Below are 26,149 nucleotides of genomic sequence, written 5' to 3' on the forward strand. Positions count from 1 at the left end.
CTATTTGAAAAGCAAGAAGTTACAGAGAATTAAACTTAACATTAGGCTACATTGTCCATTGTAATATTTTGTTCAGATAATTACAGAATACCTACAGAGGCTATTCGGCCCAGCGAGTCTGCACGACCCTTCAAAGGTGCACCCTACCTAGGCCCACGCCCCCACTCCGTAGCCTCACCTTTTGTGTGCTAGGGGGCAATTGAGAATAGTCAATCCACCTAACCTGCACATCTTTGGACTGGGAGGAAACCGGAGCGCCCAGAGAAAACCCACGCAGACATAGACAGACACTCCGGGTTGGAATTGGGTCCCTGGCGCTGTGGTGCAGCAGTGCTAACCACTGTGCCACTATGCCAACTGCTGATAGAGTGTTGTCAGGACAGGGTTATTGTTTGTTCTAATGTAATTTAACATTAGGGGAGATGTAAAGCTAGTTTTTTGCCTGCCAGTATGACCAGGCACATTTATTTGGATAAGCATTGATTAACTATGCAGGTGCTGACTCTGGATGATATTCATGCCATACACTGGGCGGGCTGACTCTGGGTGATATTAATGCCATACACTGGGCATGCTGTTGCTAAGTAGCGAAATAGCCAGTGCTACACCTACAGCAACACAGGAAGGTGAAAGAGACACATTTAAATTGGCATAAGAACATCAAATTTATTTTTAAAATTTAAGTAAACTTTCACGATCCACGATACTTCAGTGGAGAGGTTATAGGGGCCCTAAAGAATGAAAAATAACACACCACAAGACTATCTCCCTCCAACATTTTGTATTTATAGAGTAGGTTTGCTGCCACTGCTCCAGGATCGTCCACCAAATCGCTCTTGCAATGATCTGGACTTGGCAGAATGGATATGGAAGAAAATCAGGCAGGACCTGAGTGGTGGTTGCTTTGCCCTGCGATAGTGTCAAGTGTGATGGGAGCTGCACTCAACCAGGCAGGTGGAGAGTATTCCATCGCAATCCTGACTTGTACCTTGTAGATGGTGGGCAGGCTTTTGGGAGTTAGGAGGTGAGTTAATGCAGAATTACCACTCTTGTAGTCATAATCTGTTTAAGTTTCTGGGCAATGGGGACCTGCAGAATGTTGATGGTTGGAGATTTAGTGATAGTCATGTCATTCAATTCCATCGGGAAACTGTTGGATTCTTTCCTGTTGGAGATGACTCCTGGCAGTCGTGAAGCTGAATGTAACTTGCCACTTATCAGCCCAAACCTGAATATTGTCCAGGTCCTGCTGCATGTAGACATGGACTGCTCAGTAACTGAGGCATTCTGTCTGGTACAGAATACTGCAATCATCAGTGAACATCCCATTTCTGACCTTGGAGGTAATTGATGAAGTAGCTGAGCATGGCTGGACCTGGAGCACTACAAATAAAAAAGGATAGTTTTTGTGACTCTCTTTAAAATATGCTGAACACCTTTTATTTCACAGCACTACATAATATTCTAGTTATTTCTGATCTAACAAAGATTGTGAAAACCTCCACACCCTCGACTTGCCTGGTCTGATGCTAGCTACTGTTGTTCTGCAGACCCTCTTATCCTGCCGCAGTAGACGTTGATGTCTAGGTTGCTAGGTGCATTGAATCAGAAGACAGATTTCAACCTCAACCATTTGTTGATGAACTGACCAAATTTAGGTTGCAATGTCGGCTTTACATCCCGCCCTATTTTACTCTCCATTGAAACCAGTGAAGAGTAATATTGGATTGGGTGTTGTTGCTAACTTTTGGTTGGCTCTTAATTCGTAATTTGCTCTGTTTGTTTAACCTTTGCTCTAGGGTCGCCAGGTATCTTTATGATACCGCCACGAGGTTTAAGTTCAAGTACTGATCAATAACTCAACACACCAATTAGTAAGATTCAAATCAAAACACATTTATAAACAGCAAGTCACTACTTATGCATATAACTCTACTTTCTAGACTATTTCTATCACTAAAAGGCTTATACTTAGCTTCGGAATTGGCCCACCAGGTCAGGAACAAATGGCCTTTCGTTCAGGTCCTGAGTCTGCAGGATTCAAAAGCTGGTATGCACTTGTAGCTAGGAGCGCCTATCTCGTAGCGAGGGTTGACTGGAGACTTACTTGGTTGGTGCGGCAGATGGGCAGTTCACTCTCGGGTTGATTCGCGTTGTCAAATGACCCTGCCAAGAAGGACAAATTGAACTTGGGGACTCTATTTTATAGTCCCCAGGGGCTTCCCGCCCCTTTGGGCGGACCCGGTACCTGGTTCCAAGTGATTGGACTGCGTTTCGATCACTTGGATCGATTTCTCCAATACTGGAGTTGTTCCCTGATCGCTGGGCGGTCCCTGAGTGTCCATTGGCCTTCCTTTGTCTTGGCTCCTGCTGGCGCCGAGGAGTCTGGCTTGGCCTTATTCACCTTAAGTGTTTCAATTGTGCCCGGGGATCGCTCATTAATATGCAGATGGCTGCTGGTTTCAGTGCTGAGAACTTTTGCAAGTTCTAATACACAGGATTTCTGCACTTACTAGTTTTTGCCTGTGTTGGCTGAATTTCCCTGCAGCCTTTGTGGATCTCCATTTTAAGTCGGGAAATGGCCAACCCAGGTGGCTATTAAATTAAGTTCCATTTCCAGCCCGACCAGTTAAGCTAATATTGCTTCTCTGCACAACCCACCGCACTTGCACGCATGCCTATTAAAAATTTGAATGGAGCGCAATGGAATAACCGTACATCTGTAATCAATTGCAGTGCTCATAATTTGAAATGCTCCTTATATCTTGCGCCTGAGGCTTCCCAGCCATACAAACCTGGGCAAAGGTACAATTTGTGGAGAAAATTTTATAATGAAGGGAATTAGTGCAAATAAAATAATGAATTGTAAATAAATGTTCATAATCATGGCATTTAAATTTAACCCTGGCTGTGTCTTCAAATTTATTGGGGCTGTGCATATTTCTGTTCCAATTATGTTCTTAAATATTTGTAGTATGAAAAGTTGTTTTGTATTAAGATACTTTTTATATATAAGGTAGAAATTTAGCCAGAGAGCATCCTAACATTTATTTGGCAGTCAACAAGATTTTGGTGGCATTAATGTTCAGAAGACAGCTTTGAGGAAAGCTTTTGGCAACTGCAGACTTGCTTATTGGCTTCAGCCTAATAATGTTAAGGAAATTGAACAGTTGCCAAGGAAATGTTCCTACACTGGATCTCTCTCATCTATTTTTAAACTTTCATCCAAGAGGCATTGAAGTCACTAGCAAATATGCCTTATTAAATATTTATTTTAATTTATATTTGTGATAGCTAGTGAAATTAATTTTATTTCTATTTGTGTACTATGCTGAAGGCTCTGAATAGAACCGTTATGTTAGTTCAGGCCTGACCCTATGGAATTTTTTTTTAAACACAAACATACTTAAAAAGTAGTCTTCTTCATAGACGATCATTCACAATTAATCTTTAAAGTTTAAAGACCTATATGCAGGCTGATAAAATTTCATGAAGCACATTTTATGTAATTTCTTCCGGTGGAAATGTTGATTAATTTTCTGTTCTGCAAGACTAACAAGCCAACAATTGCTTCTTCATCCATGTGTTCCAGGGAAAATTAAGATGAGAGTTTTGAATTTTATTGCTATTCTGAAATGTTGTTACTTTCATCTCATGGCATAGTAACTGGACTATAATTTAAATTCATTGGGATGTTAAGGATTACTTGATGGTGAACATAGACATTGCCTGTGCATTTATTAATCCTTCCACATCAGGTTTATGGAGTTGAACTGTCAGCCAGGACAACTGTTAACCAATAAATCTGTTTTTGATATCCAAGTATTATTGAGTGGGAAAATTCAGCCCAGGTTCCTACTGTTGATTGCTATCTATCAATATTGTTAAAAAGGGCACTCTTGAAGTTAAGGAAGGAATTAGGCTTGACTGTTTAGCCCGCTGACATTTATTACCTAGATTCTCAAATTAAGAACAGATACTTGTGTTGGATAATAAAAGACTGTGAACACACGTGAAACTGCGTGGGTTTCCTCCAGGTGCTCTGGTTTCCTCCCACAGTCCAAAGATGTGCAGGTTAGGTGGATTGGCCATGCTAAATTGCCCTTAGGTTAGATGGGGTTGCTGGGCTACGGGGATAGGTTTGAGGTGCGGGCTGAGGTAGGGTGCTCTTTCCAAGGGCCGGTGCAGACTTGATGGTCCGAATGGCCTCCTTCTGCACTGTAAATTCTATGAAACTGCATATGACCTGGAGATGAAACAATTGGTTATTTTGATTGCATGAACAAGTTGACAATGATAATAGCAATATGCTATCCTGTGTTACTGCAACCGCAATCTAAATGTGTCTCACTTTGTTATCCTGGGGTCTCCAGTTCTTAAATTTGATATCTTGAAAGCTCATAGACTTGGGGCTTTCATGGGATTCTATTTTAAATGAGCACCAGTTCATTGAGAATGATGTCATGATATTAAGGAAATTGCTGCTGTCTGGCTGAGTTTGTAATCTGTGCAGTCAAAAACGTTTAGAGAAATTTCCATTTTGATTTAATAAATGTTAAGTGCTCATATTTCTCAAGAGCACTTTTAACATCACATTAACAAGTGACAGAGGTGTAAAGCAAATTATTTGGCTACAGCAATTGTCATAAAAGTAAAGATCAAGGTTGCCATAAGAAACAAGTCACTTGTTAGATTTTCTGACCATCCAGATTAGCAACCACTGAGAAAGAGAGAGTATGATGAGAAAATAGTTGTGTAGCCCAAACTTCTCTTTTGAAAGGTTCATACATCCCAGCTTGCTTCTATCTTTTCCAGTGCCTTGAAATTCAATCTTGAATGTAAAAAGGATAGATTCCACAGCACTGCCAACCTATGGCTTTATTGCAGAAATATTAGATGCATACTCCTTTTAGGCGATCTGGATGCTGTTTCAGGTCCAAAACTGTGTCTTGGTACACATGCACACTGACCACTTTGAATTCCATTTAGGCAAGGACATTAGCAGAGTATGTGCCAGAAGTATGCAGTATACATAGGACATTGTCACTCAGCTGATTTGATAAAAGGTGTAATTTGTGATGTGAGGGTGTCATTTTTTGTGTGAATGGTTCACTATCACCTCTTAATATTACGCAACTGAATATACCTTCCGTAACACAAAGGACACCCAACTACCACTGTATAATAGGATTTTCAACTACCTGTAAATTAGAAGAGATTGTGTGATGAGGAGAAGGGGGCTAGGTATGCACAGACTGTCATCTTTAATGGTTTCAGCTCCACTTGAGGCTTTGACCTCGATCACTGCTGTGATGATAAGCACCTCCCCCTCCATCATAAGTATCAGGGCATATAAGTGCAAATGTCTCCTGCTAGTTGGCTGTTTTCTGAAATTTTTTGCTGAAGGAGAGAGGGAAGTATGTTAATGAGAGTGGTATAATTTGTTTGGGTGATGGGCTATCATGGTTGAATAACCAACAGTGTGAAAACTATAGGTTGTGGTTGTGACGTTTGTGCAAAGTTAAGTGTGCAAGGGTGAGGGGGCGCGCCGCACCAGAAAACGGGTGCGGTGGGACAGCGAATCCCACCCATTGCATCTGAAGTTGCATTATCTGACCTTGACCAGTTGTGCGAGGTCCTTGAACTTGTGGCATTGTACTCGGGTCCTCAGAGCTACACTCTGGCATTGACTGCTAAAGCTATCTGCTCTCATTGCCTTCTGAGAGTTTATTTGGAGGAGTTAGAAAGCCTCTGCATATTATGCTTTTATTCATGCACTTCTACAACTAGTTTCAGAAGCTGACTTAACCAGAATGCACCTCCCTTTAAAAGGCAGCACCTCCTGTTCAGATATGTAGGGTGGGATTCTCTGACCCCCGTCGGGTCGAAGAATCCCCGGGGGGCGGCGCGAACCCCGCCCCGCACCGGCTGCCGTATTCTCCGGCGCGCTTTTCGGGCGGGGGCGGGATTTCCGCCACGCCGGTCGGGGGCCGTTGGCAGCGCCCCCCTCTGGTGATTCTCCGGGCCCCGATGGGCCGAGTGGTCATCCTTTGGCCAGTCCCGCCGGCGTGAATCACTGAACTCACAACCGGCGGAACCTGGCAGGTAAGTCGGCGGGCGCGGTCCTCAGGGGAGGGGGGGAGAGAAGCGGTCCTCGGGGGTGGGTTGGTGGGGGGGGGGGAAGGAGGAGAAGTGCCCCCACAGTGGCCTGGCCTGCAATCTGGGCCCACCGATCTGCGGGCAGGCTTGTTCAGTGGGGGCATTTCTTCCTTCCGCGCCGGTCCCTGTAGGGATCCGCACATGCGCCAAAATACGCCGGCCGGTCTGCGCATGGGCGGAACGATGACTATGAGAATTCCGCACTTTCGGGGGCTGTTGACGCCGGAGTGGTTGGCGCCGGTTCTCCCGCCGGCGCAGGGACTTAGTCCCCAGAAGGGAGAATCCCGGCCGTGGGGTGGGATTTTCTGGCCATTCACACTGGTGTATCTTAGAATTTACAGTGCAAAAGGAAGCCATTCGGCCCATCGAGTCTGCACCGGCTTTTGGAAAGAGCACCCTACTTAAGCCCACACTTCCACCCTATCCCCATAACCCCACCTAACCGTTTTGGACACCTAAGGGCAATTTAGCATGGCTAATCTACCTAATCTGCACATTTCTGGACTGTGGGAGGAAACCGGAGTACTGGAGGAAACCCATGCAGACACGGAGTGAAAGTACAGACTCCGCAGACAGTTACCCAAGCCAGGAATCGAACCTGGGACCCTGGAGCTGTGAAGCAACATACTATGCTCCTCAACCACTGTGCTACCACGCCGCCCTGCCGACAGCAGAGCCTGCAGCGGTGAGGGGTGCAATCAATGAGAAGCCACGTTGACAACCATGGGACCAGAAGATTCAGCCACTGGGGAGCTGCCCTGCGCCACTGCAGAACATACCGCACTGGTGGAGGAAAATCCTGCTCGGTGTCTCAGCATGCACTCAGTACTGGCTGCGTGGAAATGCCTTTAAATTAGCCGTCAGGTTACATGTTCCTTGAATCAGAAGAGACTGGAGCGAGTTAATTGCACTTAGCCTATTTTCAGGTCTTATTGAATTTTGTGCTGTCTTAGCACAGAGAGCATACGATAATAGTTAAAGCTTTAATATACCAAATGCAGTATATACTGAGCAAGTGAGTATGAAAAAAATGCAGTTCCATGTACAATCAAGAGTCACTTTGATGTTGGTGTGGTGATGTTAAAAGTCAGTTAATGGGCTTCTTTTTTCTCCGTTACATAATTTTAAGGAAGAGGAACTAAGGAAGAGTGGAGAATCGAAATATACACATCTTATTGAAGACCTGCATGTACTGATTGAAGTTTTTGCGCCGCCATCAGAGGCATATGCAAGAATGGGACATGCTCTAGAGGAAGTAAAGAAGTTTCTCATTCCGGTCAGTATTCAAATCGTTCTTCATACATTCCTAAGTTTCATTTTGCTAATTTGAGCATATAATAATTCTAGGAATACATGAAGCAATTAGAATTTAAGTGCCATTACGCCAACAAACTAGGTAGGCCTGAAGTCTGTCTCCTCACCAGATGGGCGCGATTTAACTAAAGGAGAACAAAGTTCCATAGCGAGCACGTTTAGCCACATGGTTCCTGGTGCTCGCAGCAGCGAGAAACATGAGGCTATAAAACGTGACTCGTGTTTGATAAGGGGCCTCAACGGGGAACGCACAGCTGAGGCTGCACATAGCCCCATTTTGTACACTGAGGAACTCCGCTCACCGGATTTTTAAGTACTGCCCCGAATCCGAGGCCCCCAAAGCGACACTCCAGGTGGCAGTGCCAGGCTGGCATTGCCAGGGTGCCCAAGTGGCACTAGCAGTGCCAGGGTAGCGCCATGCCCTGGGGACCTCAGATCCCCTGGCAGACCCCCACGAGTGCCATTCCATCTGGTCCCTGTTTATGGAAACCAGTGCTGTACGGTGCTCGCCCAAGGGCCGGGATTCTCCGAGCCTGCGCCGACTCAGAGGATCGGAGTTGACGCTGAGACGGCCCCCGACGGCGGAACGTGATTCTCCGGCGACCGGCCGAGTTCCCGCTGGTGTGGTTCCCGTATGTTTCCACCTGGCGGGAGCTTGGAGCCGCGGTGGCCGTCCTGGTGGGGAGGGCCCGGGGGATCAAACTCGGGAGGGGGGGGGGGCCTCCACGACATCCAGGCCCTCGATCGGTGGGCGCGTGCGATCTCTGGGGGCCTACTTTCTTCCGCGCCGGCCCGCTGTGTGGCTCCGCCATGTTGCTCAGGCGGCAGCCGCCGCGCACTTGGATAGACACACAGCGAGCAGTGCAGGGCCACGTAAGGCAGCTCTGAGCACTCCAGCGCCATGCTGGCCCCCTGTGGGCAATAGAATTGCTGGGCCAAGAGGCCCGTTGATGCCGGCGTGAAACACTCCGGTGTTTATGCCAGCGTCAACACTTAGCCACGTTTTCAGAGAATCCCGGCAATGGTCTCCGAGCCGAGTGAGGTTGATCCCATGCCTCGGGTAACTCGGGAATCTGTACGTTATAGTGAGACTAGCTGTCTCGCGACGTCACATTAGATCTCACGAGGCGATGCGAGCCGGGTAAATCCCAGGGACGGGGTCTCCCAGCTTTTATTGGCCACACTGCACCGACCAAGCTGCTTTTCGGGCACAGCGTGGTCATTAAATCGCGCCCTCCGTTACGCTTTTTCTCCATATACACATCTAATCACCTCAAACCCACATGTTATTCATTGATGTCTTTGCTGGTATCTTGTTCGACCTGCTATGGCTATTTATGAGCGAAAAGTTCCACCTTGGATCTCACCTTACTCTTCTTTGAATCATGTTGTCGTGTTTGATTGAAATATGACGTACTAGACAATCAGTTCACAGATAAACACTTAAGCAAAACATTTGGAGAGTTTGCTGAATTAGTGCAAATTAGACGCCTCCGATCTCGTTCCAGTTTTCCTGCTTAATTACTTCCAATTTTTCACAGCAATTTTCACAGTAACTTCATTGCAGTGTTAATATAAGCCTGTGACAATAAAGATTATTATTATTATTAATTTACACTTGTTAATGGTGATGGCATTAGGACTTGCTCTTCAGAAGTCCCTTCTTACACTTGTTTGTCTTCCTGCTTTGTCTTTTAAAATCTTCAAAATATCTTGTTGACTGCCTTCAGTAATCTTTCCTTAGTTTCCTCTTGCTTAGTCACCTATGAAGTGCCTGAGGAAGATTTCTTGCACTAAATGCATTATAGAAATACAAGTTGTTTTTGTGTGAATAATATTCTTGCATTTTTTGGAAGAATTAGATCAGAGAGGCCAATAGATTGAGGAAAGTGAATTTTACGGTGCATAGTTTATCAGCATGTATCACTGTGACAGCATGTGGAAGGTTATTGGTCTCTCAGGGCTATCCTTCCAAACAACTCCTTAGTTTACTTACTTAATTTTGGATTTAATAGCACAGCGAGTAAAAGCAAGATCTTTGAGCTATATACTACTTCATTAAATCCCAATGTGCATTGCAATCAATTGATTACTTTTGACGCAATCAGCTTTTGCAATGTAGCTTGTAAATTTACAGGTATTTTTCACGCATTGTTCCACAAGCGTCAAATCACCATATAATCTGTAGTTGGTCGTGTTGGTGGAGGGAGGAATGTTGGCCAGGACAATAGGAGGACCAATTCCCCTCTTTGAATAGAGCTATGGAATCTTTTACACTCATTTACCTTATCAAAATTACCTTTCGTCTACAATATTCCTTTATAACACCCATACTGATGCGAGAAACACCGCTCACTTAATAATAATTTACACTTAGCCAAATTCTGAAGAACTATTTGATTCAATCGATCTTGCAAGAGCGGGTGCAGCCCATCAACATTGGCAGACACAAAGAATTCATACAGCATCACTTTGTTATATACAATCTGTGAGAAACACACCCCACAAACTGCCGAAAGGGCAGTTTCCTCATCAGTGATTCCTTATTTGGACTTGTTATGTTCATTTTGTCTTCCCCCTTGCTTAGTGGTTTCTGTTAGCTCCTGGTATATCCTTGGACCGTCAATTAAAAGATAAGAATGAGGCCCCCTGCTTGCACCTGCTGCCTTCCCCCTTGCTTAGTGGTTTCTGTTATTGTACATCCCGTTCTTCCCCGAAGGTCAGTCCTGTACATAGTTACAACAACTTGCTCACTGTAGCTTACACAGAACTTGACATCTTAATTTCCCATCAAGCCCTATTGTTGACATCTTAATTGTGAACCAGAGTTATACATGTAAAAACAACATAAAATGCTCATTTCTCATACTGAGGATATTGTGGGGGGGAAATATTCAGGTCAGCATTGGGTTTTATGGGGGACAGAGATGCAGAGAGGCAAATGGGTTCAGAGAAAAATAGGCTAGAGCATAGAATCTAAATGAAAACATAGCCATCAATGTTGGACCAAAAGGAAATGGGGATGCTCAAAACCAGTTATAAAAATGGAAATTTTGTGGAGGTATGGGCACTTGAGAGTTGAAAGAGGAGCAGAGATCAGGAGGGTCATGACCATAGGATATAGGAGCAGAATTAAGTCATTCGACCCATTTGAGTCCGCTCCACCGTTCAACCATGGCAGTTATGTTTCTCATCCCCATTAGCCTGCCTTCTCCCCATAAACCCTGATCCCCTTATTAATCAAGAACCTATCTATCTCTGTCTTAAGGACACTCAGTGATTTGGCCTCCACAGCCTCCTGCAGGAAAGAATTCCACAGATTCACCACCCTCTGGCTGAAGAAATTCCTCCTCATTTAAGTTTCAAACGATCGTCCCTTCAATCTGAGGCTGTGCTCTTGGGCTCAATGAAGCTTTAGATAACTAGGATGAGAATTTATGGTTTGGGCATCTGGAGCTAATCTAGATCAATGGGGAGAGGGTTATGCTTAATTGTGACTTTGGCCTTGATATTAATAGGGTGGGTTTGGTATTAGACGATTCATTTTTAGATGACCTGCTGCAGATTTTTAACTTGTTTTTTAAACATGCGGTGCCAAATTGGAAGTCCGCCTACTTGACAGACTGGCAAAGCGGATGTGAAGTCTACAGCTGCTAGTGTGAGTGTTGGGTAGGCGGGATGCAATTTAAGAGGCTGTGTGGGGGTGCATTCCAAGGAAAACGGGTAAACCTGTGGGTTTATGGGAGTGGAGGAAGAACTCCTGCTCCCTCTGGCCACAGGCAGAACTGCAAAGGCACTTTCCTTTGTCCGATGCTAAGTTTCCTGAGCCCTAGGGAGCCTAAAAAATGCCTCATTAAAATATTTAAATGGGCAATCCTCTTCCCAAGATCATGTTGTCCCCCTTGTCCAACCTCTGGTAAAATTAGAAACATGGGGGAGGGGGGGCACTGCTGTAATTTTTAAAGATTTAACGTCTCACCTGTCTCCGACCGCTAACTCCATTGTAATTGTTAAACATTTGAAACCACTAGCGCACAATACCCCACTTCTCAGTTGCCTATTCGCTCAGTTTTGGTGGAGGTTGTGTTGCGGTAGAATAGCCTTGCAAAACTAGTATTTTCTTTTGAGAAAAGATATGTATCAATTTAACAGCAAGGAAGAAGTGCCCTGGCTGTTTACAATAGTCATGCAAGATCACATCTCAATACATCATCACCCCCCTGCCCCGACGTACTATCCTCTCAACATTCAGTTTATTTCCCAGGATTTATGTTTTTTTAATGTGTTCTCAGGATGTGGTTGACACTACCAAGGTAAAAATTTCTCTTACTCAGTAAGAGTACTTACATTCTCTGCAGCTGCCACTCCTTTGTGCATAGGCTGCTTGTCCGTCCACTTTTATGTTGCTCATTAGTCAGCCTAATCGAAGCCAATGCTCAAAGGGCAGGCTCAGCAGAACAAGCTGATTTTTTTTGTGATTTGTGGCAGTTGCTCTTTCTGGAATCTTTGTTTCTTCTAACTGACACGCACATTTTAGTTTGTGCATTGTTTTCTTTTTCTGATTTAAAAATGACTGCCTCTTGGTCACGTGGCTGCTGGAGGTTCCGCAGAACCCCTGGAGTCCTCTCTTAAAACCCCAGGGATCCCCAGAACCAGGTTCGGGAACCTTTGCTTTAATGAAATGCGCAGCATTGCTGTGCTTTTTATTTTTGCCCAGTATTAAAATAGAAACATTGAAACTTGACAGAAACAGACTAACTGTGATTACACTTAAGTGTTCGATAATAATAAAATTGCTCCCTTCAACCTAAACTTGCATTTCCTGTCCAATTTTCTTTCCATTAGTGAAAATTATTTTTATTGTCTGCAGTCGTGGAGTTGTAACAATGATTATTCAAAATAATTATGCAAAACATAGTATATTAACAGACACAAGAAACCTGTTAAATCACTTAAAAATACCAGCATAAGGAGAAATTATTCTCTCACACACTACTCAGCTGGATTGCAATCATTTTTGTAATGTATGTATGTGTTTGCAGGATTATAATGATGAAATTAGACAGCAGCAGCTTCAGGAATTGTCCTACTTGAATGGTACACCGGAGAGTCCAGAAACTCCAGCAGTTCGAGGGAAGCCAGTAAGGGGTCGAGGAGCACTTGCTCCAGCTCTAAGCAGGTGAGAGCATTTCTAACTTTACAGGGTTGAGTAGTTCAGCCTGTTGCAGGCTGGTAAGCTTTTGACTTGATTTCAACATCAATTTTGTATTGCCAGAGGTGATTCAGTATGAAAATGGTAATTCAGAAAATCACAACTAAAACATGACTTGTCCAATATTAAATTTGTACGTACTTGCAATAAATAGGTTTACTCCTTCGCTAATGTATTGGTTCCTACAAATGTCTATTGTTCATACTCATACTTGCAGAATAAAGCTCAAAGTCAAAGACCACTTTACTGAGTGATGTTAGTTACTTAAAGAAAGATTGAAAACTTCAGAATGATGTTTGAGTTATATACATATTCAATAGAGTAAGATGCAGTAAATACGGAACCAGAGCTCTGGAAGATGTAAATTAATTAAAAATATCAAGGTTTAGAATGTTCTGAAAGTTACGATTCACTAGTCGGATAGAGTCTTGTGTTCACTTTGTTTGCCAGAGCCAAAGCAGGCCAGTGAGTCTTAACATCAGTGGTGGGGAAATTGTTGGAAAAAATTCTGAGGGACTGAATTAATCTCCACTTGGAGAGGCAAGGATTAATCGAAGATAATCGGCGTGCCAGGGGAGATCATGTATAAATTTGATCTAATTTTTCGAGGAGGTTATTAGGTGTGTAGATGAGGGCAGCATAGTTGATATAGCCTATGTGGAGGTCAGTAAGGCTTTTGACAAGGACCCGCACGGGAGACTGATGAAGAAAGTAAGAGCTCATGAGATCTAGGGAAATTTGGAAAATTGGATCCGAAATTGGTTTAATGGCAGGAGACCGAAGCCTGTGTGCAGGGATCGGTAGTGGATCACTTTGAATGATCTAATTGTGCTGGGGCTTGTTTAGCACAGGGCTAAATATCTGGCTTTTAAAGCAGACCAAGGCAGGCCAGCAGCAAGGTTCAATTCCTGTACCAGCCTCCCCAAACAGGCGCCAGAATGTGGCGACGAGGGGCTTTTACAGTAACTTCATTTGAAGGCTACTTGTGACAATAAGTGATTTTCATTCATTTCATTTCATTCATGTGGAGGTATGGTTAGTAAATTTGCAGATGACACAAAAATTGTTGGTGAGGTAACTAGGGAGGAGAAAAACCTTAGGTTACAGGAATGATATTTAGAAAGAGGGGAAACCGAGAGTCAGAACAGAGATTTATAAAGAGCATAAGACCATAAGACATAGGAGCGGAAGTAAGGCCATTCGGCCCATCGAGTCCACTCCACCATTCAATCATGGCTGATTTCAACTCCATTTACCCGCTCTCTCCATAGCCCTTAATTCCTCGAGAAATCAAGAATTTATCAACTTCTGTCTTAAAGACACTCAACGTCCCGGCCTCCACCGCCCTCTGTGGCAATGAATTCCACAGACCCACCACTCTCTGGCTGAAGAAATTTCACCTCATCTCTGTTCTAAAGTGACTCCCTTTTATTCTAAGGCTGTGCCCCCGGGTCCTAGTCTCCCCTGCTAATGGAAACAACTTCCCTACATCCACCCTATCTAAGCCATTCATTATCTTGTAAGTTTCTATTAGATCTCCCCTCAACCTCCTAAACTCCAATGAATATAATCCCAGGATCCTCAGACGTTCATCGTATGTTAGGCCTACCATTCCTGGGATCATCCGTGTGAATCTCCGCTGGACCCGCTCCAGTGCCAGTATGTCCTTCCTGAGGTGTGGGGCCCAAAATTGCTCACAGTATTCTAAATGGGGCCTAACTAATGCTTTATAAAGCTTCAGAAGTACATCCCTGCTTTTATATTCCAAGCCTCTTGAGATGAATGACAACATTGCATTTGCTTTCTTAATTACAGACTCAACCTGCAAGTTTACCTTTAGAGAATCCTGGACCAGGACTCCCAAGTCCCTTTGCACTTCAGCATTATGAATTTTGTCACCATTTCGAAAATAGTCCATGCCTCTATTCTTTTTTCCAACGTGCAAGACCTCGCACTTGCCCACGTTGAATTTCATCAGCCATTTCTTGGACCACTCTCCTAAACTGTCTAAATCTTTCTGCAGCCTCCCCACCTCCTCCATACTACCTGCCCCTCCACCTATCTTTGTATCATCGGCAAACTTAGCCAGAATGCCCCCAGTCCCGTCATCTAGATTGTTAATATATAAAGAGAACAGCTGTGGCTCCAACACTGAACCCTGCGGGACACCACTCGTCACCGGTTGCCATTCCGAAAAAGAACCTTTTATCCCAACTCTCTGCCTTCTGCCTGACAGCCAATCATCAATCCATGTTAGTACCTTGCCTCGAATACCATTTTACTCAGCAGTCTCCCGTGAGGCACCTTATCAAAGGCCTTTTGGAAGTCAAGATAGATAACATCCATTGGCTCTCCTTGGTCTAACCTATTTGTTATGTCTTCGAAGAACTCTAACAGGTTTGTCAGGCACGACCTCCCCTTACTAAATCCATGCTGACTTGTCCTAATCCGACCCTGCACTTCCAAGAATTTAGAAATCTCATCCTTAACAATGGATTCTAGAATCTTGCCAACAACCGAGGTTAGGCTAATTGGCCTATAATTTTCCATCTTTTTCCTTGTTCCCTTCTTGAACAGGGAGGTTACAACAGCGATTTTCCAATCCTCTGGGACTTTCCCTGACTCCAGTGACTTTTGAAAGATCATAACTAACGCCTCCACTATTTCTTCAGCTATCTCCTTTAGAACTCTAGGATGTAGCCCATCTGGGACCGGAGATTTATCAATTTTTAGACCTCTTCGTTTCTCTAGCACTTTCTCCTTTGTGATGGCTACCATATTCAACTCTGCCCCCTGACTCTCCGGAATTGTTGGGATATTACTCATGTCTTCTACTGTGAAGACTGACGCAAAGTACTTATTTAGTTCCTCAGCTATTTCCTTGTCTCCCATCACAAAATTACCAGCATCATTTTGGAGCGGCCCAATGTCAACTTTTGCCTCCCGTTTGTTTTTAATGTATTTAAAGAAACTTTTACTATCATTCCTAATGTTATTGGCTAGCCTACCTTCATATTTGATCCTCTCTTTCCTTATTTCTCTCTTTGTTATCCTCTGTTTGTTTTTGTAGCCTTCCCAATCTTCTGACTTCCCACTACTCTTTGCCACATTATAGGCTTTCTCTTTTGCTTTGATGCATTCCCTAACTTCCTTTGTCAGCCATGGCTGCCTAATCCCCCCTCTGATAACCTTTCTTTTCTTTGGGGTGAACCTCTGTACTGTGTCCTCAATTACTCCCAGAAACTCCTGCCATTGCTGTTCTACTGTCTTTCCCACTAGGCTCTGCTCCCAGTCGATTTTCGTCAGTTCCTCCCTCATGCCCCTGTAGTTACCTTTATTTAACTGTAACACCTTTACATCTGATTCTACCTTATTTCTTTCAAATTGGAGATTGAATTCTACCATATTATGATCACTGCCTCCTAAGTGCTCCCTTACTTTAAGATCTTTAATCAAGTCTGGCTCATTACATAACACTAAGTCCAGAATGGCCTGATCCCTCGTGGGCTCCATCACAAGCTGTTCCAAAAAGCCCTCCTGTAAACATTCAATGAATTTCCTTTCCTTGGGTCCATTGGCAGCATTATTTACCCAGTGCACCTGCATATTGAAGTCCCCCATGATCACTGTGACCTTGCCTTTCTGACATGCACTTTCTATTTCGTAGTGCATTTTGTGCCCCCGGTCCTGACCACTGTTAGGAGGCCTGTACATAACTCCCATTATGATTTTTTTGCCTTTGTGGTTCCTCAACTCTACCCACACAGACTCCACATCATCTGACCCTATGTCGTTTAGTGCTATTGATTTAATTTCATTCCTAATTAACAAGGCAACCCAGCCCCCTCTGCCCATCTCTCTGTCTTTTCGATAGGTTGTGAATCCCTGGATGTTTAAATGCCAGTCCTGAACCCCCTGCAACCATGTCTCTGTGATACCTACCACATCATACCTGCCAGTCACAATCTGGGCCACAAGCTCATCTACCTTGTTCCGTACATTGCGCGCATTTAAATATAGCACCTTTAATTCTCTATTGACCGTCCCTTTTTGTTTTCTTAGTGTGGTGGACCTTGGTTTACTGAGCCTTTCCATACACTCTGACATATTTTGTGGGATGGGGACTATCGTAACCTCTCCTGAGTTTTGTCTTTTCGTGCTTTTTTGTATTCCTAAGCAGCTACGCTTCCCACTGATTACTTCACCTCTTGGTTCCCTGACTTTCCCTTCCCCCCCCAATCTTTAGTTTAAAGTCCTCAGCAGAAGCTGAGAGAGCGGAGATTTAAAAAGAGTGGGAGCTGAGAGTTGAAACAGAGATTTAAAAGAGCCGGAGCTGAGAGTCGGAGCAGAGATTTAAAAAGCGCGGGAGCTGAGAGTTGAAGCGCAGATTTAAAAGAGCCGGAGCTGAGAGTCGGAGCAGAGATTTAAAAGAACAGGAGCTGAGAGTCAGCGGAGATTTAAAAAGAGTGGGAGCTGAGGAGGACACTTCTGGGCAGCAAGCTGAGTTTGAAAAACAATCCAGGAGTGATGTCATAGGAAAACGGTAAGATAATTGGCTGGCAAGTAATTGCTAATTTGCATTACTTATTCTAAATTGCTTTCTGATTAAAGGTAAAAAGGAGAAATATTTTACAGGTTAGAAAGACTAAAAACTAGCTTGAAATTTAAAAAAAATTACTAACTAATTAAATAAAATAATGATAAAGAGCCAGACAGTGTGATGTGGGCAGCACTGTAGCACAAGTGGATAGCACTGGCTTCACAGCGCCAGGGTCCCAGGTTCAATTCCCCGCTGGGTCACTCTGTGTCTGCGTGGGATCGCTTCTCGGCCTTTTGGCTAAGATCAAGTGTAGTATCATTTAATCGAGGGAAGCTGAGGATTTTGATGTCGATCGTGGATTGGAGAACACGGAGGGATTGAAGTCGCCAAAGAGGAAACGTTTGGAGCTCGGCTGCTATTGGTGGATCTACATGCTGGCCTAAACCAGAGGCCTAACGCCGATACAGTTCAGACTCAACGTACGAGCTATGGATGCAGCTGAATCCCGACCACCAGGCTGGGGATTGCGAAACGCTGTCCGAGTCACAGTGAAGAAAATGGAAGGGGAGTCACCTGTGGACCGGAAATTCTTCGTGAAGCGGGTGCTGCTCGAGTGTTGTGGGTTTAAAGCAACAGATATCTTCTGCTTGCAAAACTTCCCCAACAATGGATATTTTGATGTCGCCTTCAAGAGTGTTGCAGCATGCATCAAATTCTTGAACGTGTTCAAGGAAAAAGGTAACCAGAGTCCCCTGTCTATCCTGACTGCGGAGCCTCTGTTTACGCTACCGTCGCAGCAAAACCGGGTTGTTACACTGCACACGTACAACCCCCACGTCCCCGTGTCTGATGTGCTCACGTTCCTCGCCAGGTACGCTGAGCTGAAAAGTGACAGCGTGCAATTGAAAGACACCTTCGGCATCTGGACAAGTGAGCACCAGATCAAGGTGACTCTGAGAACAGACAGTGATGGAACCATCCTGCATCCCCCCCTCCAGTTTCGCCATTGGAGGAAATCGTGGCTACCTCTACTACGTGGGACAGCCACGAGTATGCCACACCTGTGGCAAAACGGGGCATGTTGCCGCAAACTGCAGTGTGACCTTCTGCAAAAACTGCAGGCAGGAGGAACACATGACTAAGGACTGCAAAGAAGACAAGTGCTGCAACCTGTGTGGGGAGGCCGGCCATCTTTACAGGGCCTGCCCGAAACGCGGAGCGACATATGCACAGATCATCATCAGCGGAGTTAAAAAGGCGACCAGAGAGGAGGTTCATACACCCTCCATCGACAAAGACACCACAGCACAGAATGCGGAAAAGCAACAGAAGGGCCCTCAACAAAAAGGGGAGGCCCCAGCACGCCCTGACAACCCAACCCCAGCCTCATCTGACGAGGAACACTCAATGGAAGAGGATGGGACAAAGAATAAAGAGCCCTGGGAAACAGTGAACAGGGACAAACGAAAGAAAAAACAAAAAAACAAACTGAAGAACCCCCTGATGGTGAGTGGCAAAAAGCGACACCTTTCAGCCAGCGGACCTAGCGCCAACACCACCTCCGATGAGGAGAAACAAGACAAGAATCGGCCTCAAATAAAGAGGCAAAGCACCAATGTGGAACGGGAGGCACAGACCCCCCCAGACCACAGACCGGGAAGAAAATAAATAAAACCCACCGAGACAATCAACCTCTGGCTCATGGGAACAGCAATATGACCAACGGCCACCAAACGCCGGACATCGAAAACAAGGTCACAGACTAACCCCCGAAAGTAACAAGCAGCAACAACCCAGGCGAAGACCGGCCTGCAACCCCAACACCTACTGACTGCCACAACGAACGCCAGGGCTACACCACCACCCCCAATGCATCTGCATCAAGTTCACGGGGCCAGTGCGGACCAGAACAGTTTTCTCAGGCCTGCAACTGTGCTAAAGTTTGCGAGCACCACCGGCATGCTGGGGAACATCCAACAGCTGGAACAGCCAACTGTATAGACTCTGGACTCTTGAGACTGGTAAATCTACCTTTTTATAATGGGTTTTAAAATTGCATCCATAAATGTGCGAAGCATCAAATATACTTTGCGGTGTGTAGCCACACTCAACTATTTAGCAAATGTGAAAGCTGACCTACTGTTCCTGCAGGAGTGCGGAATTCCGCACCTCCGCAACTACAGGCGCTGGTTGAGCTGGTGGTCCCACGGGCCATCCATCTGGTCAGGAGGAAACGACTGCCGCTCCTCCGGCCTGGGTATTCTGCAGCGGGGAGGCAACTTCACCATCTCCGATGTTAAGGAGGTGGTGGGCGGGCGCCTCCTCGTAGCAGACGTCAAATACAAAAACACCCCTCTCAGACTTATTAATGTGTACGCCCCGGCCGTAAAAAGTGAGCGGCTGGCAGTCCTTCAGCAACTCCCACTGCTGTTGGCCACCTCCAAGCCGGTCATCCTGGGCGGTGACTTCAACTGCATCATCGATGCGGCTGGACGATCCGGCAGAGCCGACAGCAAACTAGACGCTATGTCCAGACTCCTGATGGAAACGGTAAAAGACGCCAAGCTGCTCGACGTCTGCAGCAACCCTGCAGACGGAGCGCAGCATAGATACACATGGTCACGGCCAGACGCGTCCGTCCGCTCCCTTTGTGTCCCGTGCTTTCACGGTCAGGTCCACCGACGTAAGGCCGGTGTTCTTCTCTGACCCTGCCTCCTACTGGCCGACTGCCACCTGCAGGAAAACCAGGGGGTAGGCAGGGGGACATGGAAGCTGAATGTAAAACTGCTGACCCCTGAGAACCTCGAGGAACTCAGGAGGGATTACAAAGGTTGGAGAACCGTGAAACCCCTCTTTGACGCCCCACATCTCTGGTGGGAAGCAATCAAGGGGAATATCAAGAGGTTTTTCATCCACAAGGGCGTTCAAAAGGTGAGAGAGAGACGAGGGGTCATGTCCAGGCTCCAGAAAAGTATGCAGAATTTGCTCCAGCTGCAGTCGATGGGGGTGGATGTCAAGGAGGATCTCCAAGAGGTGAAGAGCCAGCAAGCCTCGCTCTACACCTCGGAGGCCTCCAAGGTTATCTTCCGTTCCAGAGTCCGCTCCGTGGAGCAGGATGAAAAGTGCTCACGCTTCTTCTTCCAAAAGGTGCACAGAGAGACCTCTGTGATCAGCAGCCTGAAGGAAGAAGATGGCTCTGTAAAGTCATCACAGTCTGACATCCTGAGGATCAGCCAATCCTTTTATGCCGGACTGTATGACCTGAAGCCAACAGATAGCACTGTTTCCCAGACCTTCCTGTCGACAATCACGGAGGTCATAGGCGACAGCGAACTGGAAAACCTGGACAAACCACTAACTCTGGATGAGCTGACAAAGGCCGTCAAGTCCTTCGAGACGAGTAAAACTTCAGGAAGCGACGGCTTACCGGTTGAGTTGTATTCGGCTCTGTGGGACTGGATGGGCCCAGACCTGCTGGAAGTGTACGAGAGTATGCTTCTGGAAGGCAGCATGCCAGAGTCCATGAGGAAAGGCATCATCACCCTCATCTACAAGCAGAAGGGGGAAAGGGAAGAAATTCGAAATTGGTGACCCATTTCACTGTTGAATGTGGATTACAAAATTCTAGCCAAGGTCATCGCCAATCGGGTCAAGTCTGCTCTGGAGTCGGTGATCCATCCTGACCAGACCTGTGCTGTACCCGGCAGGAAGATCTCTGATAGCCTCGCGCTACTCAGGGATACGATTGCCTACGTGCAGGACAGGAGGGTGGACACCTGCCTCATCAGCCTTGACCAGGAGAAAGCTTTTGACAGAATATCGCACACCTACATGATGGATGTGCTCTCCAAAATGGGGTTTGGGGAGGGAATTCGCAATTGGATCAAACTGCTCTACACCAACATCTATAGCGCAGTCTCAATCAATGGGTGGGAATCAGAAAAGTTCCAGATCAAATCCGGAGTCAGGCAGGGCTGCCCTCTCTCCTCTGCCCTTTTTGTGTGCTGCATAGAACCTTTGCCGAGTCCATCAGGAAGGATCCGGGTAAGAGTAAGAGGAGTGACGATCCCAGGCAGTGGAGGCATGCAAGTCAAGGCCTCCCTGTACATGGACGACGTTGCCGTCTTCTGCTCGGATCTGTACGCAGGCTCTTGAACGCCTGCGACCAGTTTGAACTGGCCTCGGGAGCCAAGGTAAACCGTGGCAAGAGCGAGGCCATGTTCTTTGGGAACTGGGCCGACCGGTCCTTTGTCCCCTTCACTGTCAGGTCAGATTACCTGAAGGTGCTGGGGATATGGTTCGGAGCTGCTGGGACGTGCACCAAAAACTGGGAGGAGCGCATAGCAAAGGTAAGGCAGAAACTGGGCTGGTGGGAGCAACGCTCCCTCTCCATTGCGGGCAAAACCCTGGTCATCAGGTGTGAGGTATTCTCGGTGCTACTGTACCCTACACCACAGCAGCCACCCGGGCCATCCTCAAATTTATCTGGAGATCCAAGATGGACCGTGTCCGAAGGGACACCATGTACAAACCTCTGGAGAAGGGAGGGCGGAACGTACCCAACGCCTCCCTCATCCTGTTGGCCACCTTTGTGTCCAGCTGCACCAAGCTGTACGTGGACCCCCAGTATGCAAACACCAAGTGTCACTACATACTGAGGTTCTACCTGTCCCCGGTGTTACGAAGGATGAGCCTGGCCTCATTGCCGCGAAACGCTCCAAGTAGTTGGACCGTGCCGTACCACCTGTCCTTCGTGGAAAAGTTTTTGAAGGAAAACACCTTTGACCACAAGGCAATGAAGCAGTGGTCAGCACGTAATGTCCTCGAGGCCCTCAGGGAAAAGGAGACCGTGGAGAACGCTGGATGGTTCCCTGAGCAGACTGCCAGAGTCATCTGGTAGAACGCCTCATCACCAGAACTTTCAAACAAGCACCAAGACCTAGCTTGGCTGGTGGTGAGAAGGGCCCTCCCTGTCAGATTCTTCATGCACACCCGAAGGCTCTGCGCCAATGCACGCTGCCCTCGGAGTGGCTGTGGGGGAAATGAGACGGTCACACACCTCCTTGTGGAATGTGCCTTTGCAAAGAAGGTCTGGAGAGAGATGCAGTGGTATTTGTCAAGGTTTATCCCGAGCAGCTCTGTGACACAGGATTCTGTGCTCTACGGACTGTTTCCAGGGACACACACCGAGACAAATATCAACTGCTGCTGGAAGGTCATCAACTCGGTGAAAGACGCTCTTTGGTCTGCCCGAAACTTGCTGATCTTCCAGTGCAAAGAATTGTCCTCGACCGAGTGTTGCAGACTGGCACATTCCAAGGTCCAGGACTACGTGCTGAGGGACGCACTCAAGCTTGGGGCAGCTGCCGCCAAGGCGCAATGGGGAAAGACCACCGTGTAAGGTCTTTCCAGCAAATGTACACCGAGGGGCGGGTAACAGTGTAAACCCCCCTTGGTCTGGGCCACCAACACTCCATTGTATAAAATAAACATGACAATGTAAACATTTAAGAAGGAATTGGAATGTAAAGAGTGATATGTGTATAATATTATCAAAATTGAATGGAAGAAAATCAAGGCAATGTGTAACTCTGATGGAAATGTACAGTCAAGACAATTCGAAATGTTCTGTAATGCTTATGATAAATTTTATGAATAAAGTATATTTTTTTGAATTTAAAAAAAAAAAAAAAAATGTGTCTGCGTGGGTTTCCTCCAGGTGCTCCGGTTTCCTCCCACAGTCCAAAGACGTGCAGGTTACGTGGATTGGCCATGATAAATTGCCCTTCGTGACCAAAAAGGTTAGGAGGGGTTATTGGGTTACAGGGGATAGGGTGGAAGTGAGGGCTTAAGTGGGTCGGTGCAGACTCGATGGGCCGAATGGCCGCCTCCTGCATGATGTGGGAGTTGGTGGACCCCATTGTGATTCCTAGTGAACACATCTGTAGCAAGTGTTGGTTGCTTGAGGAACTTGGGCTCAGAGTTGATGAGCTGGAGTCTGAGCTTCGGACACTCCGACGCTGTGTTACAACAGGCAGTCTCACCCCTTACATTAACTACTTGAATCGGTCAGGGACAGGACTGTGCGACCAAGAGTGAGGTAGGTAGAGGGATCCAGGATGTAGGGTTGCAGGAGCCTCAGCCCTTGTCTTTGACAACAGGTTTGAGATTCTTGCTCCCTGTGTGGATCTGAGCGGGGGACTGTGGGGAGGATGGGCTAACTGACGACAACACCGTAATATAGGGAGCCATTCAAGTTGGGGGAGAGAAAAGAAATGTAGTCGTAATTGGCGATAGTATTTTGGGGGGCATAGACACTGTTCCCTGACCAGGATTGAGAGTCCCAAAGATTGCATTGCTTACCAGATGCTCGGGTTCAGGCTATCTCCTCTGGGCTGCAGAGGAACTTGGAGTGGGAGGGTAAAATCCACTAGGCATGGTCCGCGTAGGTACCAATGACATGGGTAGAACAGGGATAGAGGTTCTGCTGAGGAAATATGAGCAGCTAAGAGCTAAATTAAAAAGCAGAACCAAAAAGGTAATATTCTCTGGATTACTACCTGATCCACAAGCTGAAATGAAAAATGATTGGCATGGGGTCAGTAAGATTAAATAGGTAAATGTGTGGCTCAAAAGATTGGTGTGGGAGGAATGGATTCGAATTTCGTACAATTAAAATTCCTCCAACGCAGAAGGAACCCATTTGGCCCATCGAGTCTGCACTAACCCTCTGACAGAGCACCCTACCTAGGCCCACTCCCCCACCCTATCCCCGTAACCTAACCCCACCTAATCTATGCATACTTGGCCACTAAGCAGAAATTTAGCACAGCCAATCCACCTAACCTGCACATTTTTTGACTGTGGGAGGAAACCAGAGCACCTGGAGGAAACCCACACAGGCACTTGGAGAAAGCGTGAACTCCACACAGTCACCCAAGGCCGGAATTGAGCCCAGGTCCCTGGCGCTGTGAGGCAGCAGTCTATCCACTGTGCCACCGTGCTGCCGATTCATGGGATATTGGCACCAGCACTGGGGAAGGAGGGAGCTGTTCCAATACAATGCTCTTCACCTGAATCATGCTGCGACTAGAGTCCTGGCAAATCGCATAACTAGGGCTGTAGATAATATCTTCATTGTCACAAGTAGGCTTACATTAACACGACAGTGAAGTTACTGTAAGAAGCCCCCGAGTTGCCACATTCCAACGCCTGTTTGGGTAAGCTGAGGGACAATTCAGAATGTCCAAATTACCTAACAGCTCGTCTTTTGGGAACTGTGGGAGGAAACCGGAGTGCCCGGAGGAAACCCACGCAGACACTGGGAGAATGTGCACACACCACGTAGACAATGACCCAAGCCGGGAATCGAACTTGGGATCCTGGCACTGTGAAGCAACCATGCTAACCACTGTGCTACCGTGCCGCCTTATATTGTTATGTTATATGCAGGTGGACTGGGAAAATCAGGTTGTTAATGGATCCCAAGAAAAGGAATTTGTGAAATGTCTATGAGATTTTATTTGGAGCAGCTTGTGGTACCGGCCACGAGGAAAGAAGCAATTCTGGATTTGGTGATGTGTAATCATAGAACCATAGAATTTACAGTGCAGAAGGAGGCCATTCGGCCCATCGAGTCTGCACCGGCTCTTGGAAAGAGCACCCCACCCAAGCCCACAATCTCCACAAGCCCAAGTGTAATGAGGCAGACTTGATTAGGGAACTTTAGGTGAAGGAACCCTTTAGGGGGCAGGTACCACAACATGATAGAATTTACCCTGTAGTTTGAGGGGAAGAAGCTGGAATCAGATGTAATGGTACTATAATTGAATAAAGGTAACAGCAAAGAAATGGAGGAACTGGCCAGAGGAAGGGGAGCCTAGCCGGTGTCATGGGAATGTCACTTAAGAAATGTTTGTCTTCTCAAATGGCTGCAATGATGTCAGTGTGTGGGTGGAGCTGGGCTCTGGCTCTGCTTTTTACTTTAGTTTTGAGCTGGAAGCTGTTTTTGGCTCTGAGTTTTAGTTTCGTTTCTGTTGGAGAGCTGTATTCAAACCAAGGAGGTGTATTTTGGCCTCTCTCTCTGTATGCTAACGAATATCTCCAGATAACTTGATGATTTCAAAGTAATACCTGTTTCTGTAAGGAATGCAAACCTACTGTCTTTGTTAAAAATGGACTTTGACTTATGGATGTTGTTAGGAAAGTTACTAAGGGTTACCTATAGAGTACTGTATCTTGGTGGGGGGGGGACGACGACGTATCAGTGTTGGTAGTTGATAAGATGATTACTGTGTGTTTATAAAATGTTAACTGGATTCATAGAATAAATATTGTTTTTGTTTAAAAATACTTTAAATCTCTGCTGCATCACACCTGTAAAGTGGGTCCTTGTGCTCCCCATAACTAAAATCTGTTAAAAGTTGTGGGTCAGGTGAATTCCATGATATAGTTTGGTGTTCTCTAAACCCTGGCCCATAATAAATTGGGGGCTCGTGGGGTAAACGTCTATCTTTCGTGATTGGGTTGGTTTCGTGAACTTAAAGACAGTGAGGGGTGAGCATATTGGGTTGCTTTTCAGGTGTGTTATTTCAGTTTAAGTTGGGAGTGTGTTGTGGACAATGGCTCTTTCAGAGGCTCAGAAGTTTTGGGGGTGGAGACGGTCACACGCAGTACCTTACGGTCAGAGACTTAAATCAGGCTTTTAGAGTTGGCAAAAGCATTGCAGTGAACATTTCATGACAAAATGCGAAAAGATGAGGTAATTATGGCAGTGGCTAAGCATTTAAAATTGCCTGAGATATAGTTTGACTCATTGGAAATGACAAAAATTCAGTTACAAATTAGACAAATGGAACATGAGAAACAATTAAAGCAGCTTGAATACGAAAGAGAGATAGAGGGAAAAGAAAAAGAGAGAAGAA

The 26,149-nt window shown here is 46.0% G+C and overlaps 1 protein-coding gene across 9 annotated transcripts in view; it reads left to right on the plus strand.

The window, feature by feature from the left end:
* Positions 1 to 26,149, plus strand: part of LOC140385765 (KH domain-containing, RNA-binding, signal transduction-associated protein 3-like) — a 260,916-nt gene that overhangs the window by 104,864 nt on the left and 129,903 nt on the right. For 7 of the 9 annotated variants that reach the window (XR_011933463.1, XM_072468254.1, XM_072468253.1 and 4 more), the window contains 2 exons: positions 7,289 to 7,435; positions 12,516 to 12,652. Coding sequence is in view for 8 of the 9 variants with exons in the window: in XM_072468254.1 (XP_072324355.1) it covers positions 7,289 to 7,435; positions 12,516 to 12,652 (284 nt within the window). In the remaining variant the exon portion in view is untranslated. The remainder of the gene's footprint in view (positions 1 to 7,288; positions 7,436 to 12,515; positions 12,653 to 26,149) is intronic. The other 2 variants (XM_072468259.1, XM_072468258.1) reach the window with 1 other exon arrangement.

The sequence above is a fragment of the Scyliorhinus torazame genome, chromosome 11, assembly GCF_047496885.1.
Source record: "Scyliorhinus torazame isolate Kashiwa2021f chromosome 11, sScyTor2.1, whole genome shotgun sequence".
NCBI classification, from domain to species: Eukaryota; Metazoa; Chordata; class Chondrichthyes; order Carcharhiniformes; family Scyliorhinidae; genus Scyliorhinus; species Scyliorhinus torazame.